The sequence below is a fragment of the Sus scrofa genome, chromosome X, assembly GCF_054392235.1.
Source record: "Sus scrofa isolate SSC_HxYL_T2T_F1_AM1 chromosome X, Sscrofa_HxYL_maternal_Yorkshire_Landrace_v2.0, whole genome shotgun sequence".
Taxonomy (NCBI): Eukaryota; Metazoa; Chordata; class Mammalia; order Artiodactyla; family Suidae; genus Sus; species Sus scrofa.
In genome coordinates, this window is record NC_139401.1 from 101,482,575 (window position 1) to 101,507,912 (window position 25,338).

General features: G+C 46.5%; 1 protein-coding gene across 3 annotated transcripts in view; it reads right to left on the reverse strand.

Annotated features, from left to right (window-relative positions):
* CAPN6 (calpain 6) overlaps positions 1-25,338 on the reverse strand; it is a 29,336-nt gene that overhangs the window by 2,662 nt on the left and 1,336 nt on the right. For 2 of the 3 annotated variants that reach the window (XM_003135318.6, XM_021080095.2), the window contains exons 2-12: positions 20,050-20,229; positions 8,594-8,725; positions 6,927-7,135; positions 6,220-6,412; positions 5,219-5,412; positions 4,889-4,966; positions 4,595-4,781; positions 2,518-2,640; positions 1,861-2,063; positions 1,169-1,290; positions 195-331 (exon numbers count right to left, since the gene is read on the reverse strand). In XM_003135318.6, the coding sequence (XP_003135366.1) occupies positions 195-331; positions 1,169-1,290; positions 1,861-2,063; positions 2,518-2,640; positions 4,595-4,781; positions 4,889-4,966; positions 5,219-5,412; positions 6,220-6,412; positions 6,927-7,135; positions 8,594-8,725; positions 20,050-20,214 (1,743 nt within the window). In that variant the 5' untranslated portion in view covers positions 20,215-20,229. Of the gene's footprint in view, positions 1-194; positions 332-1,168; positions 1,291-1,860; positions 2,064-2,170; positions 2,343-2,517; positions 2,641-3,118; positions 4,782-4,888; positions 4,967-5,218; positions 5,413-6,219; positions 6,413-6,926; positions 7,136-8,593; positions 8,726-20,049; positions 20,230-25,338 lie in introns of those variants that run through there. The other variant, XR_014834600.1, reaches the window with a different exon arrangement.

The following is a 25,338-nucleotide window of genomic DNA, read 5'->3' on the forward strand; positions in this document are numbered from 1 at the left end:
GGATATTGAGGAGGGAGACAATTAAGGAAGTCAGTGATGGTGTCTGGTGGGAGGTGTCTTTGAGTATCAAATAAACAAACACAAAACCAGGATAAGGCTGGCTTCGTATCTTTGACATCTGTGAGGCCCTTGGACCATCTAGTACCCTAGTACCGAACATGAGCCACCGTGAGGATCCCTGTCCACATTCTTACCTGCACTATAATAGGAATGTCAGTGGTCCTTCTGTAGAATATGGCCTGGGTGTCAAAAATGGCGTGAACAGTATTCTTTTGGACGGGAGAACGAACTTCTTCCTTCCCGCACTTGATGACCAAATATGGGTTTACAGCTGCAACAAAGTCACATTTATTTTTAACACAGTGATTGAAGTTCTCTTTCTAGATAGTCAAGCAACTATCTCACTAAGTCTATTCTGGGACTAACAGCATAACACCTGCACCCAGGTACCAGAATGACTTTGATTCCTACTTCCTTTTTTCTGGGGGGGGGGGTCACACCTGCAGTATATGGAAGGTCTCAGGCTAGGGGTCAGATTGGAGCTGCAGCTGCCGACCTACGCCAGAGCCACAGCAATGCTGGATCCAAGCCGTGTCTGTGACCTACACCGCAGCTCACAGCAATGCCGGATCCTTAACCCACTGAGCAAGGCCAGAGATCGAGCTTGCATCCTCACAGATGCTAATCAGGTTCTTAACCCACTGAGCCACCATGGGAATTCCTACACTTTCTATAAGAATAGTTTATATCCCATTTTCTGCCATGGTTGACAGCCATCCGGACTTCCTGACACTGGAATGACCACAGGCGAGCATCATCGGGGACCATCTTTTCTAACCATCTCTGCACTGCGTGGTGCTGCATTTCGCTTTCCCAGACACCCCTGTGGTTCTTACTTTCTTTTTTTTTTGTCTTTTTGCTATTTCTTGGGCTGCTCCCGCGGCACATGGAGGTTCCCAGGCTAGGGGTCCAATCGGAGCTGTAGCCACCGGCCTACGCCAGAGCCACAGCAACGCGGGATCCGAGCCGCGTCTGCAACCTACACCACAGCTCACGGCAACGCCGGATCGTTAACCCACTGAGCAAGGGCAGGGACCGAACCCGCAACCTCATGGTTCCTAGTCGGATTCGTTAATCACTGCGCCACGACCGGAACTCCGGTTCTTACTTTCATTGGCATACTTCTTCTCCAGGCCCTCAGCGCTGTGCACTGTGATCTGGGTGACTACCTTCGGGTAGCCACGAGCCAGATTCCAGCAGGACATCTTGGGCATGTCCAGAGTCAGCTCCCTGGAACATCAAAAAGAAGACATGTCCGTGATGACGAATGCCCTTTGATGAGGAGATAGGCAGACCTTGTTGTTGAAAAACATGAAATGCCGCGCAACCTAGCCCATTCCTCCTCAGACAGGGCTTATGTTTTACGAGTATGTTTTGCTTTCCCCTTGCTTTAAGGCCCAGCAGATAAAGATCAGAGGAGGCAGGGCTGGGGTGAAAAGGTGGCTTTGGTGACCCAGCGCTCAGAACATAATAGAGGAGCAGTGAGGAGTGCCAGCTGTTTCAGAGAGGAGCGAGTCAGCCAGAGAACAGAAGATAAAATATAAGTGGAAAAGCTTAGGCTATAGACCCGTTCTCCTTAAATGGTAGCTCAGAGCTCTGGAGCCCAGACCCTCCCCGGGGAATTTCTCATCACCCACCCCAGGCTGGGAAATATTTCTCCCACCATGGGTTCACTGAAGTCTTGACTTGAACAAGTTGTCCATTTGCGTGTCTGCCTAGCGGGGAGGGGGCCTAGGGGGTCAGGGCTCGGGGTGCAAAGCAGAGAACAGGAGTTTGCAGGGCTGGCCGAGGAAATGGCACCTGAGCTGGACAGGCACTTCGGAGAAGATTCTCAGGAGAAACTCGCTGGTGCGGCCATGCTGGAACATGGTGGGGACAAGCACGTAGTTGCCCTTCTTCAGGTACTTGCTCAGAAACACGGTGCGCGTGTCAATGTAAGTGGAAGTCCCCGCACGCTCCTGGATGTAGAGGTGGTGGAGGCGGAATTTGCGGTTCATCTCCACCTGGAAATGAAAGGGAAGGAAATGCTCCACTCCACTCCACTCCAGTCATGCTTCGGGGGTTTGGAAGAGCTGAGAGCCAAGGTCCTCTACTTTCTTTACGCCTGGACTTTTTTTTTTTTTTTTCCGCTTTTTAGGGCTGCACCTGTGGCATGTAAAAGTTCCCAAGCTAGGGGTCTAATTGAAGCTGTAGTGCCATATGCCATAGCCACAGCAACAGGGAATCTGAGCCTCATCTGCGACCTACACCACAGCTCACAGCCATGCCAGATCCTTAACCCACTGAGCAAGGCCAGGGATCGAACCCGCATCCTGTGTGGATCCTAGTTGGGTTCATTACTGCTGAACCACAACGGGAGCTCCCTTGGACCTCTTTTTTAAATTCCTCTAAGCCCAAGCCATCTTAAGATGGATGCTGTTTGCCGTCACTCTCTCGGCTCCAAAGGCCCATTCTTACCTTGAAGAGCTCAAAGCCGATGATGTAATTGTCGGGTCTTCCCATGCGGCGGTAAGTACGCAGGTCCTTTTGCTGCAGAGACATGATGACCTTGTGCCCATCCTCGGGCACAGTGAAGATGTACTAAGGGAAAGAGTCCACCGAGGAGCTTAGTTAGACTTCCATTTCAGATACGCCAGCTCAAATGTCAGGGAAGAAAATGCTACCTTGCAAAGCACAGACTTGGGTTATTTTCTGGACTTTGCCACTGACCAGACCAGATAATTCATTGACTCACTGAGGGTCTATCCTCATGCTTGCATCTCCCCATGGCATTCAACACATGTTGAGACAACTTCTTGCCTAGGCCTTTGATGCCAAAGAGAGTATACTTTGTTTTAATAAATTCTAGGTAGGATCTTGGGTTGTTGTTTTTCGTTTTTTTGGTTTTTTTGTTTTGTTTTGTTTTGTCTTTTGTCTTTTTAGGGCTGCACCCACAGAATATGGAGGTTCCCAGACTAGGGGGTCGAATTGAAGCTGTAGCTGCCGGCCTACACCACAGATCCGAGCCGCATCTGTGATCTACACCACAGCTCACAGCAACGCTGGATCCCCGACCCACTGAGCGAGGCCAGGGATCAAACCCACATCCTCATGGATGTTAGTCAGATTCATTTCCACTGAGCCATGACGGGAACTCTGGATCTTGGGCTTTTTTTAATTGTCCCCCTGTTTTGGAAAGCTGTACGTAGGAAACTTTAAGAATCTATAAAAACAGAAAGCATTCTTGCTTGACTTAGCCTAATATTGCAACATCCCCCTAGGCTAGCCTCCTGTGGCCACTCCAGATGGGCGGCTGGTGGAAGAGGCTGGATCTATTTCCTTGGCGAATGGATGCTTTGCCATCACTATTTTAGGGAAGCTGCAGGTCTGTGCTACAGACTTTACAAACATCACGTGGAGAATCATGGTGTCTTTGGGAAATAAGGCATCAGATTTTTCTCCCCGCCTCTGTCTCTGTCTCTCTCTGTCTCTGTCTCTCTGTGTGTCTCTTTGTTTTTCTCTTTCTCTTGCTCTCTTCTCACTCTTTCTCTCCCTCCTAGCAAGAAACAGGAAACAGATACAGAGCCATAGGCTCACAAGGCCCCCATAGGTCCATCCTGAGCAGACACTTCAACAGCGAAACAAAGAGGCCATGTCCCCCGTGTGGTTATATGTGCTTGATAATTAAAGCATTTCCAAGATTACAAATGAAGGGAGGTGGTAAAAGGAGCTCTCTTCTCTTTAGGGACAATTAAGGCGAAAGGGATAGAGAAAAGTAGGAATTAAGTAAATCAGCCCACCAGCCTTAGCATCCTTCAGAATGGCTGGCCAAGGAGGAAAGAAAAGACACACCCATGTAAGGCTGCAATACAGTCATTATTCTTGTCTCCTGTGGGCTGGCTCATCAGCACATGTGGGGATAAAACCATCAAGGTATTATAGGTTCAGGCTTTGGAGGTTCGGATTTTGTGCTTGAGGTACGCCTGGGCTTGACCTCTGATGTGTCACCTGGAATAGCATTGTACTTGGAAATGGATGGAATGGGGTCATTGACAGGGTAGCAATTCAAATCCTAGGAAGAAGGACCTGGTATTCTAGATGCGAAAAGGGAGGCATAAAGGGAGGTTCAGAAGGATCACCTGCATGAGAAAGAGGACACATATAGTAAATGTGCATCCAAGAGAGCAACTGGGCAGCAAAGTAACGAAAAAGAATTGAGAAAGTGGAGAAAGTATCAGAGAGCAGCTGCTTTCTCTCCAACGTGAGCCCATCACAAGGAAGCGGAGAGTGTCACAGAGTCCTACCCAGCAACATGCCCAGGAGAGAGGCAGCCGGAGGAGGCGGCTCGGGTTTGATAGTGGAGCCAAGGAGCGTCTCTGCAAAGAGACATTCTGCTGTGCTGTACCAGCATCGAGCCACTCCCTGCCCATCTCGGTTGATGGCTATAATGCAATAGCTGCAAACTGCACTGATGTCAAAGAAGTACTCCAGGGTGACACCTGCCTTCCTATTGCCTTGATAACTTGGAGGCAAAGAGAATGAACCTGATTCCAACCTGGGGATTCTGCAGGAAGGTATCCCGGTTGTTATAGCAGCCTCCGGAGCGGTTCATCAGGGGATCATCATCCACAGTCCAGCATCCCACCACCGATTCCAGCTCCTTGCGGCCAAAAATAGGGTTGTTCACGTTGCGGCAGACACTCAGTTCATGGAAGTTGCGGCAAAAGTCCTCCAGGCTCATCCTGAGTGGAAGGAGCACAGGAAAGAAATGCAGATGGTACCTCATACCTACACCTTGGAGTTCCACGTGGAAGCCCCAACTCCCTGAGCCCAGAAGAACTCTCCTCACCAAAACTCTCCATCATCAGACATGACAAGGCCCAGGTTCTTGCGGTCTGCTGCCGTCAGTTGCTGCCACTCTTCAGAACTAAAGGCAAACGTACAGAGGAATGAGCCATAATGTCTGCCATTGACTTCCTATAGTAAGCAGGATGCCCAAGGAATAGAATGCAGGAGTCTTAGGGCGGCTTTGTCTCACCTCTGGCCAAGTCACAGACCCCATGCCCAAGAAGGACCCACAGATGTCACTAAGCATTGACAGCCCACTAGCAGTCTGGAGGGATGGGGATGAGAGAACACATAGGGCTTTGTGGATGCAGCAAAGGGGAAGGTCGCTCACATCTCACTCCAGGGGCCACTCCATTCCTGTCTTCCCAAGGGGTTCCTCAGGCGAACCATGTACAGCTTCTCAGTACTGAAGACTTCCACAAGTCTTTCTCCCAGACGGATCTTGCGAATATCAGTCATGGTGTAGGTATGGCCCTTCAGTAGACCCCAATCAGTTTCAACTTCTTGTTCCTCCTGATTAGGTGACTGAGAACAAAGAAAGATATGTAAGGGCACAAGAATCAGGAGACCCAAGGTCTGGCTCCTCCTCTTCCTTGATTGCTACACCCCAGTGTGGCTGAAGCTAGTTCTCTTATGCTGATGGAAATTTGATCCCGCTGCCTAACTTGACACCAAGCAAGCCAAGGAGGCATTCCCGTGGTGGCTCAGTAGATTACCATCCTGACTAGCATCCATGAGGATGTGGGTGCTGTCCCTGGCCTTGCTTAGTGCGTTAAGGATCTGGCGTTGCCATGAGCTGTGGCGTAGGTCACAGACACGGCTCGGATCCGGCATTGCTGTGGCTGTGGCGTAGGACTGCAGCTGCGGCTCCAATTTGACCCCTAGCCTGGGAACTTCCATATGCCGCAGGTGTGGCCCTAAAAAAAAATAAGGAAAAAAAAAGCAATCCAAGGAAAGGAAATAAAGGATTTAGTGTAAGAACTCAAACAATTCAAACGACCCACAGTAGTACATTGATAAGGAGAGAATTACGATTTGATGGAGCTGATTTATAACCTCCACACCCAGGAGCAGAGGCAGGAGGACTAATGTAGCAGCAGTTATTTACATCAGCTTGGAGGCTGCAGCAGCCCCCAGATGGATGACTGGTACAAAGGATAACAGGTTAAAGTTTCTCAGCCTCTGCGCCAGGGCTCGGTGCCTATTGTTGGCTCTCCGAGTCTCATAATGGCTGGTCCTAGATCGTCTCCAGGGAAAGGGTGATGCTCCCCACTAAACGGGGTGGTCTCCTCTGCCAGAAGTGAGCAAAGAGTGTTCGAGGTGAATACAAACCTCAATGGAGCAACAGATCAGACCTCCTTTGGTAAAGGTTTTGTACAGCTCTCCAAACAGCTTGTACTTCTCCTCAACCAGCTCGGTGTATCTGCCCTTCTGCATGTCAACAGTTTCGGCCAACGTGCCAGTAAAGTCCACTATAATATCAGTGGTGGTCAACCCATCGAGGGCTTCGTAACAGCCGAGCAGCCTGGGAGCAGAGAGGCAAAGTTATCTTGGCAAATTTATTCTTCCAGGTCAAGGACATCTCGTTCTCCCAAATTAGAACTGCCCTTGCCCAGTTCATCCTTTATCAGCCAGCTTGTCTCTAGGTATGAAGTGAGAGATATTTTGAGAATACAGTCAGATTTCTAAGCATAGGCTATGCTCATCTATGACAGTTCACACAGAAACTTCTTTCTACAGGTAAGCGTTAGACAAGGAGAAAATCTGGACCCATAATGCCATGTGATCTGTGGATCAGTAGCAGGAAAGGGCACCTGGGAGCAGGTAGGGCTTGAATGGAAATTGGAACAGCTGATGTCTTTCTCATCTGGGATTACAGAGGGCCATTCCCAGGTCCCAAACCATGTCTTGGATCTAACTGATATTCTATCCAATTTAAAGTCCATGGTGAAGCTGGTAGAACATGAACTCTCAAGGGCAAATGTCACCCTCCTTTCTTCATGTACCTGGACCATCGATTAGCCAACCCCCCGCCTTACTTGGCATAAGCTTTTTCCAGTAGAGCATTCCAGAACTCGTTCATGGAGGTGGAGAAGGAGAAAACGAGGTCTCCATTGATGGTGGGCAGCAAGTCATCAATCACCACCTCAGTCCATTCTCCAAAATGCCAGAAACGGAAGTGAAATATCCCAGCATATTTATCTAGTTTTCGAGGGTCCCATTCCTGTTCCTTATGGTTGGGAATTGTCTGTAAGTATAAGAACAGTCAATCAATCAACTGTTATTCACCAGACCATATTCAGATATTGAGATGACAGTTGACTTCTGGCAAATCGATGGGGCCACAGGAAGCACATCAAATACACTTGGCTCGGGTCTAGGTTAGGAAATCCCTGATAGGGCACTTTTTTTCCCACAGTTTTTGCTTCTTCAGTTCTGTTTGGTTGAGGATAGTATTACCATGCCTGCCTTGAAGACACACAGGGTGACTGGGGTGGCAAGTTACAGGTTAAATTATTTCCCATAGATAATCTACAAAATCAATCATGAGAAACTGCCTACACACACACAATCATGGTTGCATGTTTAACCACATAAACAAGGCATTTTAAAAAGCAAAATCAGGACTTCCTGTCGTGGCTCAGTGGTTAACGAATCCAACTAGGAACCAGGAGGTTGCGGGTTCGATCCCTGGCCTTGCTCAGTGGGTTAAGGATCCGGTGTTGCTGTGAGCTGTGGTGTAGGTCGCTTACATGGCTCGGATCCTGCGTTGCTGTGGCTCTGGCGTAGGCCAGTGGCTACAGCTTCGATTCGACCCCTAGCCTGGGAACCTCCATATGCCGTGGGAGTGGCTCCAGAAATGGCAAATAGGCAAAAAAAAAAAAAAAGCAAAATCAATCAAAACACAAGGCCCCCTGTGGTTTGTTTTTAACGGTCTACTGTAGAGAGTTCATGCAGAGTCTATGACTGTATGTAGATTTTATTCACACCTTGAATAAAATTACATTGGGGAAAGTCCCCTTTTTAAATAGAATTGCACGTTAGTCTTCTAAAACTGTTTTTCTAAAGAAAATGTTCTAACTTCATCAAAAGTCGTTCATTGCACTGAACTTTTAATCATTTATGAGAACATTTTCAAGGATCTATTTTCTTCTTTCTCATCTTTTCTTTTATGCATATCTGTTAGTGACTTCCCTGCTGGCTTTTTACCCCAGTAGGTACAGAGAACACAAGTATGGGGAGCTACTGAGTCAAGGTACTGCAAGTGACAAAAGGTCAACTAATATGTGTGACAAAGCTAATAGAGCAAAATGTTAGTGGTAGGATCTCACTGAGTATATGGGTGCTCACTGTAAGATTCTTTCAACTTCCTGTATTTGTGAAAATTCTCATAATAAAATGGAAGGAAATCACCTAGTTAATACTTCTGGCTTCAGGAATTAAGCAATCTAAAAAAGCTATGAGGTGACTTCTCCTAAAGTTACTAAAGAAGATAAGAAGATAGAAACAGAAGAGTTCCCTGGTGGCCTGGTGGATTAAGGACCTGGCTTTGTCATTGCTTTGGCTTGGGTTACTATTGTGGCATGGGTTCGATGCCTGGCCCAGGAAATTCCACACATTTGCAAATGAAAAATAAAAATAAAATAAAACGGATTAATAAAAAAGAAGGTGGAAACTGAGTGAGGTCCCATAGGAGGGGGAATACCTTTGTCCAGTGAGACTCCTGAACAGCCAAACAGGAAAACGCAGAGACCATTGGCTTGTGTCCCAGTCTCCCTTGGATCAGCTGGTGGTTGCTGATATTGCCCACAATCAGACGGGGATCATCGCAGATGTCCTGTGGATACAATAATTGGTTCTAAGAGTCTCGGAAGTGTTTCCCAAGAGTCAGTGTGAGCTCAGCTCGCAGGACAGACTTCACAGAAGAGGTTGAAGGATGACCAAGACGTCCACAGGTGGGATAAAGGGAAAGTTGGGGGTGGGGCAGTTCAAGGAAAAACGCAAAGCAGTAGATCATCTAGCCACAGAAATAGCAGGAGGGGATGCGAGGAGGCAGGCTGAGATGCACTGGTGGGAGCCCACAGGCATAGCTACCTAGAAGAGTTCCCACTGCAGCAGGGAGCTTGTAAAGAGGAAAACGAGGGATCAGCCAATCACATTCTGATCCTCTTTGTCGGGATGAGAGTTTTCTGAAGTGCCTATGCTTGGAAGAGGGGTTGCATTTAAAAGACAAGGCCCGATGGAGGTGCACATTAATGCTTCTCCCTCGCTAGGAAAATGAGTTAGGAGACCTTACACGTGAGGCCCTTTGCTATCATAAAGCAAAGGCAACAGCCGTCTCCATGGCAACTAGATTTCCCCACATCTTTGAATGAATACAGATGGCAGCAGCACTAATAGCAGGTGGTGATGGGCCACTCACAGGAGCACTTCAGCACACACTCTTTTCCCACAGTACATGTTCTGAGGGAACCTGGACAGAGTAGGGAGCAGTATTGTTTGGGGCGTATGTGTATGGCTTTCCCCATCATATCATTAGCTGTGCCATTCTCATTGCAAGTAGGAAAATGAGACCCAAAATAATACAATCACGACATTGTATAAAGGGGGGTATGGCAGAGGCATTTTCAAAGTAGAACTAATGCCTAAGGGAAGGATCCCCAAAGTTTCCCTGGTGGTAAACAGAATAGATGGAGTAGGGGTGGGAAATTCTCACATGGAAGCCTTAAGAATGACCAGAGTTAGTAGATGCAAGCTATTACATTTAGAATGGATAAGCAGGAGTTCCCGTCGTGGCATGGCAGAAAGGAATCTGACTAGGAACCATGAGGTTGTGGGTTCGATCCCTGGCCTTGCTCAGTGGGTTAGGGATCCGGCGTTGCCGTGAGCTGTGGTGTGGGTCACAGATGCGGCTTGGATCTGGCGTTGCTGTGTCTCTGGTGTAGGCTGGCAGCTGTTGCTCCGAGATCCTAGCCTGGGAACCTCCATATGTTGTGGATGCAGCCCTAAAAAGACAAAAGACAAAAGAAAAATGGATAAGCAATGAGGTCCTGTTGTATAGCACAGGGAACTATATCCAATCACTTGTGATAGAACACAGAAGAAGATAATATGAGAAAAGGAATGTGTGTATATATATAAATATATATTTATATATATTTATATATACAAAATGCATGACTAGATCCCTTTGCTTACAGCAGAGATTGATAGAACATTGTAAATCCGCTATACCTTTGATAAAAAAAATAATTTAAGAAAAAGAATAACCAGGAGTTCCCATAGTGGCGCAGCAGAAACGAATCCTACTAGGAACCATGAGGTCGTGGGTTCGATCCCTGACCTCGCTCAGTGGGTTAAGGATCTGGTGTTGCTGTGAGCTGTGGTGTAGGTCACAGACGTGGCTCGGATCTGGTGTTGCTGTGGCTCTGGCATAGGCCGGCAGCAATAGCTCTGATTAGACCCCTAGCCTGGGAACCTCCATATGCCATGGGTGAGGCCCTAAAAAGACAGAAAAGACAAAAAAAAAAAAAGGAATGACCAGAGTTAGCCAGTAGGACAGGGGAGAGATATGGAGGCATAACCAATAGAGAGACAAGCATGGCCGAAGGCATAGTCACATACGTGACACCATATAACTGAAGACAGGTTTTGTGCCTCAGGGTGTCAGCACTTGCAAACTTCAAAGGCAGGAAATACCACGGAAGTCTTGGGGAGATGGAGAGACAGCTTCGTGGAGGAGGCCGTTGGCCAGTGCCTTGACATTCTGCTTACCCAGCAGAAATAAATCCTGGTCCCAAATGGAAAGAAAATCTAGACATATATTCTTTAGAAAATTATTAAATCGAGACAGCTATGTTTTTCTGGTTCTCAAACCTCTCTCTCTTTTTTTTTTTTAATGGACATAATTCTCCTTGATGAAGGGTCTGGTCTACAGAATGAAACATTCCATATATTCTTTAAAAGCCAAAATAACTCTGGAAAGGAATAGACACTCTGGGCAAGGACAAGTCCAAACTGAAGATTAATTGGTCATCCCTCTGCCAAAAGGAGAGCGTTAGGTGAGTTGTCAGCTTTGAATTTTCTGGTCTTATTTTTTAGATGCATGTCTGGTGTCTCATCATGGCTTTTTTGTCTTAGGAGAAGACTTCTATCTTACTTAGTTTTTTAAATGACTTGTGAGCTGCCTGTTTTTTCACTTATTAAACATAAAATAGGTGTGTTAGGTGAATCAGATCCCGATATTCCTTCTCTGCTGATTGTTTCTTTGCCCTTTTTAAGATGAAACTAGGAGTTCCCATCATGGCTCAGCGGAAATGAATCCGACTAGTAACCGTGAGGATGCGAGTTCAATCCCTGGCCTCCCTCAGTGGGTCCGGGATCCCGAGCTGCCATGAGCTGTGGTGTAGGTCACAGATGCAGGTCGGATGCGGAGTTGCCTTGCCTGTTGCATAGGCCGGCAGCTCTAGCTCCGATTTGACCCCTAGCCTGGTAACCTCCACATGCCATGAGTGTGGCCCTAAAAAGCAAAAAAAAAAAAAAAAAAAAAGATGAAACTCCATGCAGTTTTTCCTTTCTGGGCCAGGTGTTACCATTTTACCATTTTATTTGGAGCAAGAAGTAAAATTATACAGGGATTTCTTGGATGTAGATGATGCATACAATAGTTTCCTAGCATGAAAAAACAATAAAGCGAACAACCGTATGTGGGAAAGTGTGCTTTTCAATTATTAAGGCAAATTATTTGCTGGTTTTACATAGAGTCATTAGTGGTTGGGGTTACACTACAGTGTCTTGAATTTCTACAAGGCGTTCATTCACAGCAGGGATCTAGGCTCAGCAAATACTTTTGGCATGTCAACTTCTATTTAAGACATAAAGGATCACATAAATAAGCAAAAGAACATGTAAACAGTACTCAAATTGAGAAACTGGCAATTATTCTCCTGTCGACTAAGCTGAATGTGATTTTATATATAGTGTGTGTGTGTGTGTGTGTGTGTGCAAAGCTGTGCGTAATCATGGGAGAATATACGAATATACATTCGGGCAACAAAACCACCGTATTTTTCATTTCCTCTCCTAAACTGGCGCATGCCCCAATTTTACTTCATCACTCTTTATACAAGACGGATGGCCATTTAACAATGATTTCTTTAAATATAAGTTAACAGTCCAGCGACCGTCAAATGTGGAAGGCATTTAGAGACAATTTAGTCAACCTGTTTATTTTACAAATGGGGAAACAGGCTCGGAGAAGGGCAGTTACTTGCCCCTCCTCTCATCCAGCTACTTAGTAGAATTAGGATTAAAGTTTTAGGGTCTTTGGAACCACATACAGTTAGGGAAGGAACCTCCAAACCTCAGCTGGCCCATCCCTCGGCCTTCAGGTTGATCAATGGCCACCACGTCAAGGATAACATTGCGAGGCTCTCAGTCCTCCCTCCCAGGGCTTTGCGCCGCTTTGCTTAATGCTCACTTAAATGCTCGCCATCGTTCTGGAAGACTGGCTTAACTTATGTCTTAGCTTTTGGGTCCAGGCTAAATATCACCAATGAGCCTTAATCGCCTCAATTTAATCCACTAAATATGAATCAATCTCTCTGTATGTCAGCACCATGATGCAAAACATGGGAGAACATTTTTTCATTAAGCTGCCTTTTTTGCTTAACCTCTTTAAGGAAGTGAAAGACCAGAAAGCCACTAAGGAGGTAGTAAAGAGGAAAGGGTAATGAGCCAATGCACATCTATCAGCCAAATGGACTTTGAGGGTGACACATTTGAAAACAACGCAATGGCTATTTTTTGAATTTCCCCCTAGATTTGGACAACTGGGTACCCTGGAGGGCTGAGGAAGCAAGACATTTTTCTTTAAGCTGAAGCTGAGGTGCAGAGCGCAGATGGGACCTTTCAGCCCCAGCTCTACTGAAACGGTAGGGAGCGGAGTCGGAGGAGGGCTCGCAAGTCACACAGTCATATATTTGGGTGGCTTGAGAGGTGGGGAAGGTTGCTTAACCCCTAATGGTTCCCAGCTGTGTTGGCAATCGATGTGATCCTTGAACTGGGCTGTACGTCAAGGCAACATAATTTCTTCGAGGGGAACACACAACGAGGAAGTTGAGCACCAAGAGGAAACCCTGGAATGCTCTCTGCATACCCCCATCCCGGAGCCAAAGCCTTCGACAAGCAAAGGAGCGTCTCTGGGACATGTGTTCTCTTAGCTGAACATTGAGAGACCCTCCCCTTGGCCTCACCTCATCTTCCTTCCCAGAGACCTCTGGGGGGCGGGGGAGGAGGTGGAGGCACACGAGTAAAAACCTTGGGGCCCCGCACATGTCACTCTACGTGGCTCTCTTTGCACCGGTCGCATCCACCTCTTTTGCAAGTTTTTTTTTACACCGGTGGAATGTGCTGACAATAAACACTGAGGTCCCGGGTAAACCTCGAGAACCACAAAGTGAGAGGCAGCCTAGCAATCCAGCAGCCAGAGGAGTGGTGGCACTTTCAAAATGCTACGTGCAGCCCAGTCGTCCTGTGGGGATGGAGACAAGGGAGATGGACCCTGCGGTAGCTACGTTGTGACTATGTCCAGGGCTCTAAGTAGTCCCAGGAGACTGAGGGCTGCCATTCAGGACCCGAGGGCTTCCTCAGCTAGTCCAGGTAGCTGTTATCTTATCCTTAGACGGTTGTTCCACCTCCAGACGGGACATGTAGAGGTGAACCTAGGCTCAGGGGCCAGTGTTGGAAGCAGCTGCAGGAGAAGCCCACTTGACTCGCTGGGGAGTTTTGCTTCTGCATGAAGATCTTCTTGGTTAAAACATCCTCTTCCTTCCTAGGCCTTCCAAGGAGAACTCAATATGGGTCTTAGAATAATAGCTTAAGCCTGACTTCCACTTCCAAACTATCACATCACTATATCATTTTTTTTTCCTTTTTAGGGCTGCACCCGCAGCATATGGGAGTTCCTCGGCTAGGGGTTGAATTGGAGCTATAGCTGCCAACCTACACCACAGCCACAGAAACTCAAGATCCAAGCCACATCTGTGATCTACACCACAGCCACGGAAACTCAAGATCCGAGCCACCTCTGTGACCTACACCACAGCTCACGGCAACACCTGCTCCTTAATCCACCAAGCGAGGCCGGGAATCGAACCTGTGTCCTCATGGATAGTAGTCAGGTTCTTAACCCTCTGAGCCGCAATGGGAACTCCTGCATAATCTTATTTAAACCTTCCGACTTCTGCTAGGAGACTCCAGGTATAAATCTCAGACGGCTTTATTGGGAAAAATTGTATATATCCATGCAATGGAATACCATCCAGCAATAAAAAGGAACAGATAAAAGCTACAACATGGGTGACCCTTGAAAACACCTTGCTCGTAAAAAGAGTAACTTCTGGGATTCCATTTTAAGTGAACTATCCAGAATAGGCAAATCGAGAGAGAAACCAAAAGTGGATTTGTTGTTGCCTGTGACTGGGGTGGGGAGTGGAAGGACGGGGGCGGGTGCTTACTCACTGCCAGTGTGCACAAGGGATTGCATCGGGCTGATGCACCTCTTCTCAAACTGGATTGTGGGGATGTGTGCACAAGTCTGTAAACATATTAAAAAACCAGGGCTTCGAATGCTTAAAGCAGGTGAACTGCGTGGTATAGAAATTGTACTTTGATAAAGCTGGTAGCGGTTTTTCAATTCAGAATCTAAAATAAAGAGGATAGCTGGAAAGAGTATGTGCCCGTTCCACGCTCATCGTGTGTCAACAGCGGAAAATACTTCGGGCTACTCAGGTGATCGCTGGGAAGAAAAAGAAATTCATGAACAGTCTACGCCAAAGCTATTCTACAGACATGTCACACTCAGCTGGGTGCTGGAAATTTCTATTAGCATAAAGAGAGAAATGTTTCCTCCTCTGTTGTTCCCACATAGGCAATTTAACACTGGGTCATGTGCATTCTGCTTCTAATGTCTCCTTTCAAACTTTTCCTTCCATTCCTACCACCTTTGCCTCATCAGCCTCTTTCCACCTGAGTGAGTGCAATGCGCTCTAGGGAGGGTATTCCCTGGTAGAAAACCAGGACAAGGTCAATGGCAGCGGAGACTGAACTCAAAACTTGACCAGGAGCGCCGACAGGTCTTGGGCAGGTGCCCTTGCGTCCCCCACGGCTGGCTGCGCAAACCCCCACGAGGCCTTGCTCCATTTTAATTGGAGATTAATTGGAGACGTGTCTGATTCTAAGACGCTATTGTACCGAGTATGAGTCAGGAAAAAAGCCAGAGGCGAGCAGGAGGGGAGCGTAACTGGAGCGAACTGGAGAAGAGGGTTTCTGTAGGAACTGGGGGGCTAGATTTCAGCCTAAAAATCCTACCTGCAGTCTTATGATCACACTGTAACTCGGTATAACTCAGCTCTTAGTTCTACTAAGACTTTTCAGGCTGAAGACCCAAAGAGGACAGGAAAGTCCAAGAATACATGTCTCAGGCAATATATCTGTATACCTAGGAAGCTAAGACAGGAGCTGCGGTCGGTGGACCCCTGGAGGCATTAAGGAGAAGGATTTGCCTCTGGAGGGTATGGGCAGACGAACTGGCAGTGAACAACTGGAACACCCTCTCACAATCCCTGTCTCTCTAAAGAGGTCCTACTGTGCAGCACAGGGAACATGATCCAATCTATTGGGGTAGAACATGGTTGGAAAATAGTATGAGAAAAGGAATGTGTGTAAATGTATGACTGGGTCACTATGCTGTACAGCAGAAGTGGACTCGACACTGAAAATCAACTATACTCTAATAAAAAATAAATGTAAAAGGTTGTCCAGGGATAGGAGAAAAAAAAAGTGTGAAATCTAAATTAGGGCACTAATGAATCTATCTCCACAAAAGAAACAGATCACAGATATGGAGAACAGAGTCGTGGTTGCCGGAGGGAGCAGGAGGGAGTGGGATGGATGGGAAGTTTGGGGTTGGTAGATGCAAACTCTTGCATTTAGAGTGAATAAGCCCTGAGGTCCTATGGTACAGCACAGGGAACTATATCCAATCTCCTGGGATAGAACATGATGGAAGATAGAATGAGGAAAAGAATATACATACAGATATGTACAACTGGGTCACTGTGCTGTATAGGAAAAATTGGCACCACACTGTAAATCGACTATACCCTTATTAAAACATTTAAAAATTAAAAAATAAAGTGGCTCTTTAGGACCCATCAGGTAAGGGGCAAGTGGAAAGAAGGGGAACTCAATCCTGCTGCTTACAGATATGCAGGCTTTTCAGCTGGGAGGGGAAAGACACAGAAAATTTCAGATTGGCGTTCCCCCTGTGGCACAAGGGGATCAGCGGCATCTCTGGAGCTCTGGGATGCAAGTTCGATCCCTGGCCCAGCACCGTGGCTTAGGGATCCAGCACTGCCACAACTGTGGCATGGGTCACAACTGTGGCTCGCATCTGATCCCTGGCCAGGGAACTCTGCAGAGTGGCCCAAAAGAAGGAAGAAATAAAAAATAAAAAGAAAGAAAGAAAATATTGGGTTAAGCTTGCTTCTTCCATTTTAGAGACTTCAGAAATTAACCCTGCTGGAATATGAGGCTATGTGGCATGCCAAGGCACAAGATGTCTATAAGCTGCCCTGCAAACCAGGATCTCAGCCTTGCCAATGAGGCGGGTGAGTCCACTGACCCATCTGGTCTTCCTGAGCCAATTTACAGAGGCCTCGGGGTGTCTCTTGGCTTTCCTGATGGGAGGCCAGAGAACTTTGATGTGGTTCTTGACCACAGGCTTGGCCTCCACTATGGCTGGTAAGGAATCTCCAGCCTTTTGAGGAGACTCAGATGGTGGTCCAGAACCTTGTAGTTTCCCCTCCTTCCTGCAAGAGGCCCCCTCTCCAACCACTCCGATCCGCTGTGATCTCCCCTTCTTCAAAACCCTGCATGATAAACTGTCTCCATGCCTGAAAATAGTATTTCCGCTCTCCCGCATTAATTTATTAGTTAACTCTTATCCATCCCCTCAACTGGAATGAAGTCCCCCATCCCACCCCAGCCATTGTCTGTCTCTTGCACAGAGGCTGGCATAGAGTAAGTGCTCGATAAATGTTTCTCAACTGAATCTCCCTTTGGGCTTAATTAAGATAAAGCTCAAAAAAAAGAAAAAGGAGTTTCCATCGTGGTTCAGTGGAAATGAATCTGACCAGCATCCATGGAGACACAGGTTCGATCCCTGGCCTCGCTCAATGGGTTAAGGATCTTGTGTTGTGAGCTGTAGTGTAGGTCACAGATGTGGCTCAGATCTCGAGTTGCTGTGGCTGTAGACTGGCAGCTACAGCTCATATTTGACCCCTAGCCTGGGAACTTCCATATGTTGCAGGTATGGCCCTAAAACGACAGGAAAAAAAAAAAAAAGACAAAGCTCAGAATAGGCTGTCAAAAGGGAGAGTATGGGTCAATTAACATCAGAATCAACATAGTGAAGAAGAAGGTGAGAACTCACTGGCAGGAAGCCACCTATTTTATCAAAAAAAGAAGCAAGTGAATCTACCGCACTGATATGGCAACATGTAGAGTGAAAACTAGTGTAGGCTTTGGAGTGACTTTGAACCTGGATTCAAATCCCAGCTTATTAGCAGTCTGACCCAGGGAAAATTCTTACCTGCTCTCTGAGACAGTTTCCTCATCCACAAAGTGAACATAGTATCTACCGTTATTTTTCACACCAAGAAAAAAGAATTACATCAAAGTGCTTTTTTTTTTTTTTTTTTAAGGGCTGCACTTGCAGCATGTGGAGGTTCCCAGGCTAGGAGTCAAATTGGAGCTGGAGCTGCCAGCCTATGCCACAACCACAGCAATGCAGGATCAGAGCTGTGTCTGTGACCTACACCGCAGCTCAGGGCAACGCCAGATCCTTAACCCACTGAGTGAGGCCAGGGATCGAACCTGAATCCTCATGGATACTAGGCAGATTCCTTTCCTCTGAGCCACGATGGCAGTGCTTTTTAAGATACCTACCTTGCTAAGTCAAGCAAATGAGGATGAAATGAAAAAAAAATGTATAGAAAACTGCAAACACAGAATCTGGGCCCATCGTAAGCACATGCTAAATGCTGATTCCTTTCCTACCCAAGGCCATTTATCGTCTCTTTCTGACCCTCCCTCACCTCGGAAGGCATATTGTTTGCCTCAGAGGCAAGATGGACTATTGCCATGGTTATCAAGTTTTTTCCTTCCCTGCGAATCCATCTAGGACTCAATCCACAGAATTTGGAAGATGAAGGCAAAGGACAAAGGACTGAGCCAAGACAGAGGAGGGAGGATGTGTTAAAGACCAGCCAGCACAGGAAGCACCGCTGGCTTGGTTCACATCTGGGGAACGGCTTCATGTTGGCTTGTAGTTTTACTGCCCATTAGTTCTCCTTCCACCTCCTCCAGGACCTCACCCCCACCTCCATCCATCATTCTCACTTTCTTTTGCACCTTTAAACCTCTTCTTCTTTACTGTTTCCTTCTTGACCTATAGATATGTTCAAGTCTGTCCTATGTTTATTTTTATTTTATTTTTTTGTCTTTTTGCCATTTCTTGGGCCGCTCCCGCGGCATATGGAGATTCCCAGGCCAGGGGTCTAATTGGAGCTGTAGCCGCCAGCTACAGCCACAGCAATGCCAGATCCAAGCCGCATCTGCGACCTACCCCACAGCTCACGGCAACGCCGGATCGTTAACCCACTGAGCAAGGGCAGGGATTGAACCCGCAACCTCATGGTTCCTAGTCAGATTCGTTAACCAGTGCGCCACGACGGGAACTCCAAGTCTGTCCTATTTGTAAAAGACACTCTCCCGCAGAAAACCTCCCTCCATTTCCTGCCTTCTTTTCAGCTGCTTCTGCCCTGTTGATCTCCCTTCTTTCCTACCTGACCGTCAAAAAAGAGCGATGCCCCTCATTATCACCATCCAGTCACGAGAGTGGCTCCCAGGCAGCATATTTCTATTTTCTCCATGTATTTCTAGCCAAAGGGAAATCTTCCCTCTCTGCTTACTGATTTAGTGCTCCTGTTTCCCAGATTTGTATTGCCAGAGGCACAGACACTCAGCCCGAGGGTAATCTTCCTTCGGACGGAGAGAACTTCTTCAAGTCTTATATTCTCAGGGGCTGCCCTACTTTATGGGCAAACATGGAGCCATGTCCTTTGAGTCCCAGAGAAACCAAGAACCTTGAAGGGACCAGTGTATCTTGGCACCACCTGGCGGCAATGTACATAAACCAAAAGCAGCTTTTCTAAGAACCCCCTTTAGCTGTGCAACTTGCCAGTAGAAAGTGATAGCTTATTCGGTGAAGAGGGCAAACCCTGGCTTGCTGACGGAAACGGTTCCATAAGAGGGCACAAAAAGGTACATCATTAAATAGGACCAGGAGGTCTGCAGGCTCCTGTGAAGGCCCAAGAGTTTGCATTCCTAACAGTCCTCTGCAGCCTATGTACCGGGCCACCCACTTTGGAAGGAGGTGATATCCAGTCATATCCTTTAGCTGAAGCCAGGGTGCCATTTACTCCCCAGATTCCATGATCCTGTTATGTCATACATTGACTCCCACCCACCTAGGGCTTGTGAAAGGGTTCTGAGATTTGCTTTAGAGGCACAAGTATCCGGATATTCCACAGAGAACCAGAGTAACTACTAAGAGGTGGTGAACGAGCTACAGTTCTCCTTGGCTCCCACTTCACTAACTGCGGGAGGCTACGGGCGATGAACTACAAAGAAGTCTCCCTCCCCAACTCAAGACACCACCTTGTCCCTGCAGAGTTCGTGCTGTCTTTTGCTCAGCATCTAAGGAGTTTTTCGCCGCACCGGCCTGAGAGTATCTCGAGGCTGCTGTGATAGGCAACTCGGTAGAGAAGCAAGCCTTGCCGTATTTACTAAAAAGAACTTCTAAAAGAGAACAAGCCTGGCATATCCCTTTTTGGTACTTTGTCTATGCCCAAATCTGATACAATTCGACTGAAAGGCAAGATCCCTCAAGCTAGAGCCAGAAACACAGATCCATGAAACTTTGCATTTTAATGTTGTCTTCAAAACTGCTCTTTATGCAGTGGGCTGCGTGAGCGAAATAGTGGACCAGGTAGCCTTACCACGAAAGCGATGCAGACATGGAAACAAGCAAGTTACCTGGGGGCGTTTCCACACCACTTTCCCGGGAAGCAGTCGGTTGTAGAAAAGTGAATCGTTCTCAGGCAAAAAGGTTGGATCGCAGAAAAGTCTTCCATCCCTGATGCATTCCTGCTTCAGTTCCTGGTACTTCTGGTTTTTGAAGAGCTTCAGGGGGGGACCCATAATGTCAAATTATGTCTAGAATGAGAAAACTCTTGTCATCGAAGGAAGACATTCTCAAGTCTTTTAAAGATGACCTGAGAGTAGACAAACAGTCGTCATCCCAGCGATTAATTCCCAGACCCAAGCACTTCGAGTTTAGCTTTAAAGAAAAAGTCACCATCTGGGGGGAAAGAAGGGTCCAGGCTCTGCGACGAGTTAGTTTGGGGCTCGGGGTAAGGCAGCTAAACCATTTCGGGACCTCGCTTTCCTCATCTGCCAAATGGGGCAATATGGGCCATAACAATCTTATTGGAAAAATAGCTAATAAATGTTCTGATGGGTAGTTGAAGTGAGTCATTATCATTGAAAGGGCGATCTTTTTACACTGGCCGGGAGGAGCTCAAGCAGAGAACAATTCTAAATTCGAAGATAAAGGGGGAAATTGCTTTATTAAATTCAGAATAAGTTGGCGAATAAGTGTGTGGCCCTGAAAGAGGCCACACACTTTGTGCTTGAGGAGGGGAGAAGCAGCCCCTTTCATTTCTAACAAGCCCTTTTACACAATTCCTTCCCTTTTATCATTAAAGAGCTTTGCATTTTTATTACTGGCCAGGAAGGCTAATGCAAGAAGCGGAGCTCAGCAGATGGCCTCCAAAGACAAGGAAAGATAGAAAGATTGTGTCTTTCTTCTTCAAAGTCTAGGGTGCAATCATTTGCCCGCGACAAAGGGCAGACTCTGAAATTCAATTACGCTAATTTGGTGCACTATAGATTCTTATCCCGTGGCAATACACTGTTGCTTTCTTTTCTTTAAAAAAAAAATCTCACATGGCTAAGTAGAGAATTAATATAGTGGCTCTTTAGGCAATGTCTATCAGAGCAGAGCGCTCCAGGATCACATGCCCCGAGCAACTGGTTTTTATGAGGGTAATTTGAAAGGCAAATTTGATTTTAAATAGCTTTGGGGTGATAACAGGGTTTTCAATGCTTTGCTTGATTCACAAAGAGAGACTTGTAATGATTTTAATGATCCTCTCATGACAGTCAATGGTAAATAAGAGGGGGTTTGTAAAATTTACATGACACCACTTATTTCAAAAATGCATTTTAACACTTGTGATGGAACACATGGAGCATAATGTGAAAAAAGAATGTATATAAATGTATAACTGGGTCACCTTGCTGTACAGCAGAAGTTGACAGAACTTTGTCAATCGACTATAATAAATTTTTTTTTAAAGAGTCATCATAAAATCTACTGAATGTAAGGTTTTAAATTTCTTAAAAAATGCATTTTAAGGATAACTGTGTCTATACGCTATGATTGCATGAGGGTTGAAACAAAAAATCTGGCGAAGGTCAGAGTGTCTGCAATTAATAGTGAGGCATTTACTATTTTATAAAAAGTGTTACATTAATCAGACCGCTCTACTTATTTCACGTTCCTTCAATATTACTTTGAAATGCCTTACTGGTAAAGAAGTGTCCCCATTTGAAAATCATAAAAAATTCAATTCGATATTATTTGCAATCTGCGATACATGTAAACAAACTTGCCCTGTCTCTGAATCGGAGGAATAAAAAGCTGAAAATAACCTGTTCTTCCATAACCTTATTTAGTGGCAATTGTTTTTCATATTGAAGACTATGGGACATTGCAAGTACCGAAATGCTTTCAGTCATTGGATTGACGTCTGCCCGTGAGTTTTAAATATTCAAGTGTATTTCATTGCATTTGAGGTCACAGATGGTATCATTAATAGTTTTCCATTAAGCAGCAGCATCAGAGCCAATCTCAATGCATGCTCAGGCTCCTTTCTGGACCCTTTTGCAAATGGACCCCAATTTTCACATGTGCTCAAATTTATAACAAACACTACTGTGCCTCTTGCTTTTCCTGGAAGGTTTGGTGGCTTGCCAGAGGTTGGGGACTATAAATGGGGTAGCGTCAGGGGCAGTTGGGATATTTAGTTGGCCAGAACCTCCTAGTCCCTGAACATTTTGGGTAAATGAGTATTTCCTGTTCGTGGGAAGGCCCTCTGCCTCCACCAGTCTCTCTCGTTACTCAGTCAAATGGTGAGGCAGACGGGAGCCTGCAAAGCGAAACCCTGTTATATAAAGAGGGCCTGTCTACAGAGAGAGCATCAGTTGAAAAGAAAATCAGGTTTGATTTTTCGAAATCAGAATGAGCCCAGTCAACTTTATCAGACCCAGAATGTACAGGTGGTGTGGAGAGTTTAAACCTCTTAAGTGAGGCCCCCCGTCTTCGGGGGCGCACAAGAAATAAGGTGTCCTCAACTTTGATTTCTGACTAGGTCACGGGAGGACTCTATTCCGTTTGCTGTGACCTTGGTTTCTTTGCGCCTCGGTTTTCTCCTAAGGGAAGTGGGGTTATTTATCCTGCGCTCCTTACACTGTGACTGTCCCGGATGAGATGGTGAGTGTACAGGTATTTTGAATAAGTAGAAAGGGCTCCATAAAAAAGCAAAATACACAGTGCGAGCCCTCTCACTGCCTGGCACAGAGCTAGGCGCACGGCCATGAATTGGGAAATATTGGTGGAATGGCTGGATGTCTCACGTAGGGGATTCATGTTTGTGTGGCAATGTATGGTTTGAGGTGGACGCTTCAGTTCACGTTGTCCTCACGGCAGCCATGTTTGGTCGGTGTTATCTGTGCCCTTCATTGTGCGTCTGCAGAAATGGCCGCTCTGACAACGGGCAGCTAGAAAATGGCGGCGCTGACTCAAACCCTGATCTGTGTAACGCCAGATTTGGCTCACTGCCTCCTTCAAGGGATTTTTTTTTTTTTTTTTTTTTTTTTTAGCTCAAATGAGGAAAACCCTCCAAAGCAAACACGATACCTAACTTTGAGGCGTTCTGCCTAGAATTTATGGCCATGGTGGATATTGAAAAGGTCCTTTATTTCCATGGCCTGATGATGATAGGAGAACCCAAACTTTTCACATCTGAGGGTTCATTCGTTAAGTCTCAGAAAACTTTTGGAAACCAGAAAGGTGAAAGATGGGTTCATCCTCAACAACTTGCATCCAGCTGTGAAGACCAGAGGGCCTTGGGGTTGAAGACCACGTATAGGAAAAGTAGTCGGTAAACAGAATCAAAGCTGGGCCTTTGGGGATCAACCAAAAAGAGCTTTCAGCTAACAAAGGGACCTTGCTCACATCTTAGGAGAGGGACCTTGTGTCCTGGGGGCTAGGGTTATGGGTGGTTAGGTGAAAAAAGCATGCCTTTTGTATTGAAATAAAGATCTTAAGCCATGCTGTTGGAATAGGGACCCACCACCTAGTGAAAGCGTAGGAAAAGGGCCATGTGGACCTAGGCCAGTGGCAGGGGTGGCTCCAGAGAGTGGGGAGTTAGGAGTCGCCAGGGGAAGTTGAGGGGACCTGCCACGTCGAACACAAGGCTGCAGTTAGGAGAGGGAGCTTTTGCTACTCACTAGACTGGAAAGCTTGGGAATCTGGACAAACTCTTAAGAGGGAAATCCCGTGCTCTTTACCTGTGCGTCAGTCTTAGAGTCGGAACCAGATTTTGCTCTACCAAGTGAAATCTGCCTCAGATTTTTAAAGAGAATTATGAACTGAGAGAAGAAATCCGGTCTGCAGGGACGGGGTAAACACGAGGGAAGGGGAGGGCATTTAAGCAGAAGAGAACATGGCCCCGAGGGGTGGTTCCTGGCTGGTTGCTCCTTTCCCCCAGTTTTCCCCTCGTGCTCTACTTGGGGCAAAAGTGGAGGTCAAAGCTATTAGGAGTTTGCAGAGCAAACTGTATAGAGAAGACTTCACTCTGCCCTGGCATGAAGGAGCAGCCACTGTGAACCACAGTCGGTTGTCTGTATCCTCATTCCTGGGGTTGGTGTGATGGGAGAAATGGGGCTCGGTGGGGAAGTAATCAAAATTCAGCACCCACAAGTTACAGAGAGAAGAGGCACAGTCACACTTAGGGCACACGTCTATCTACCAGGCACATATGGCCGGTCAGATATTCTGATCTGAAAGGGACGGCGAAAGTCCTCCAATCCAGCTTCATAGAGGACACATCTGTGCTGCCCAGAGAGAAGACTCTGTTCAAAGAAATTCCAAGAAAAAAAGAGTGCAAAAAGTGCTTGAATTCCATTGTTGCAGAATTCAGAATCATGCAAAGAGCGCAGGTAGTCGGGAGATCACGATCAAGTCCCAGATACCACATAGGGTATATAACATCTCACTTTCCCCGTAAGAGCAATGGGAATAAAATGCTGCTCCACACACCTCAAGGTGTTATTGGGAAGAGCTAATGAAAATAGGAATATGAACATATTTTTAACTGTTTAAGGGCAAGACCAAGGTAGGGCAGTAGTAGTTCTGCTCATTTTGAGCAAATTAAATCCCTTTTCTGTCCTTAGTGGGAAAATGAGGAGATTACATACTTTAAATTAAGACACTCACAGGGAGTTCCCGTCGTGGCTCAGCAGTTAACGAACCCGACTAGCATCCATGAGGACACGGGTTCGATCCCTGGCCTCGCTCCGTGAGTTAAGGATCCGGTGTTGCCGTGAGCTGTGGTTTTAGGTCGCAGACACAGCTCGGATCTGGCGTGGCTGTGGCTGTGGTGCAGTCCAGCGACTACGGCTCTGTTTCCACCCCTAGCCTGGGAACCTCCATATGCCGCGGGTTCGGCCCTAGAAAGACAAAAAGACGAAAAAAAAAAAGAAAGAAACACTCACAAATATTTGAAAGACCAATATAAAATGGCCCCTGAGCACCTCCTTTTTGGCTGACTTGCCCCACTACCCTTCCCGCCCCCCCTTGGCTGAATAAGCCTATCCTATAAAGGCTAACTTTACAGTCCTGTGAGAATCTAATTCCGATTTTTCTAGAATGTCACACTGGAGAGACTCTTAGATCACTCAGTCCAATTCCTTGCTTTTACGGGAAAGGTGAAGGGACTTGTCCAAGGTTACATAGTTAGTGACAGAGCTGGAACTAAAACCCGGACCTCCTGACTCGTTTTTATTACCACTTAAAAGGGAGGGGGGAGCTCGCAATCACAAGACTGCAAGATATTGCTTTTGAAAATTCTTGTTGTCCTCTTCTTACTAGAATGCACTTGGAAGTTTTGTTTTTGAAGTGCTGTCAAAAGGTGAGGT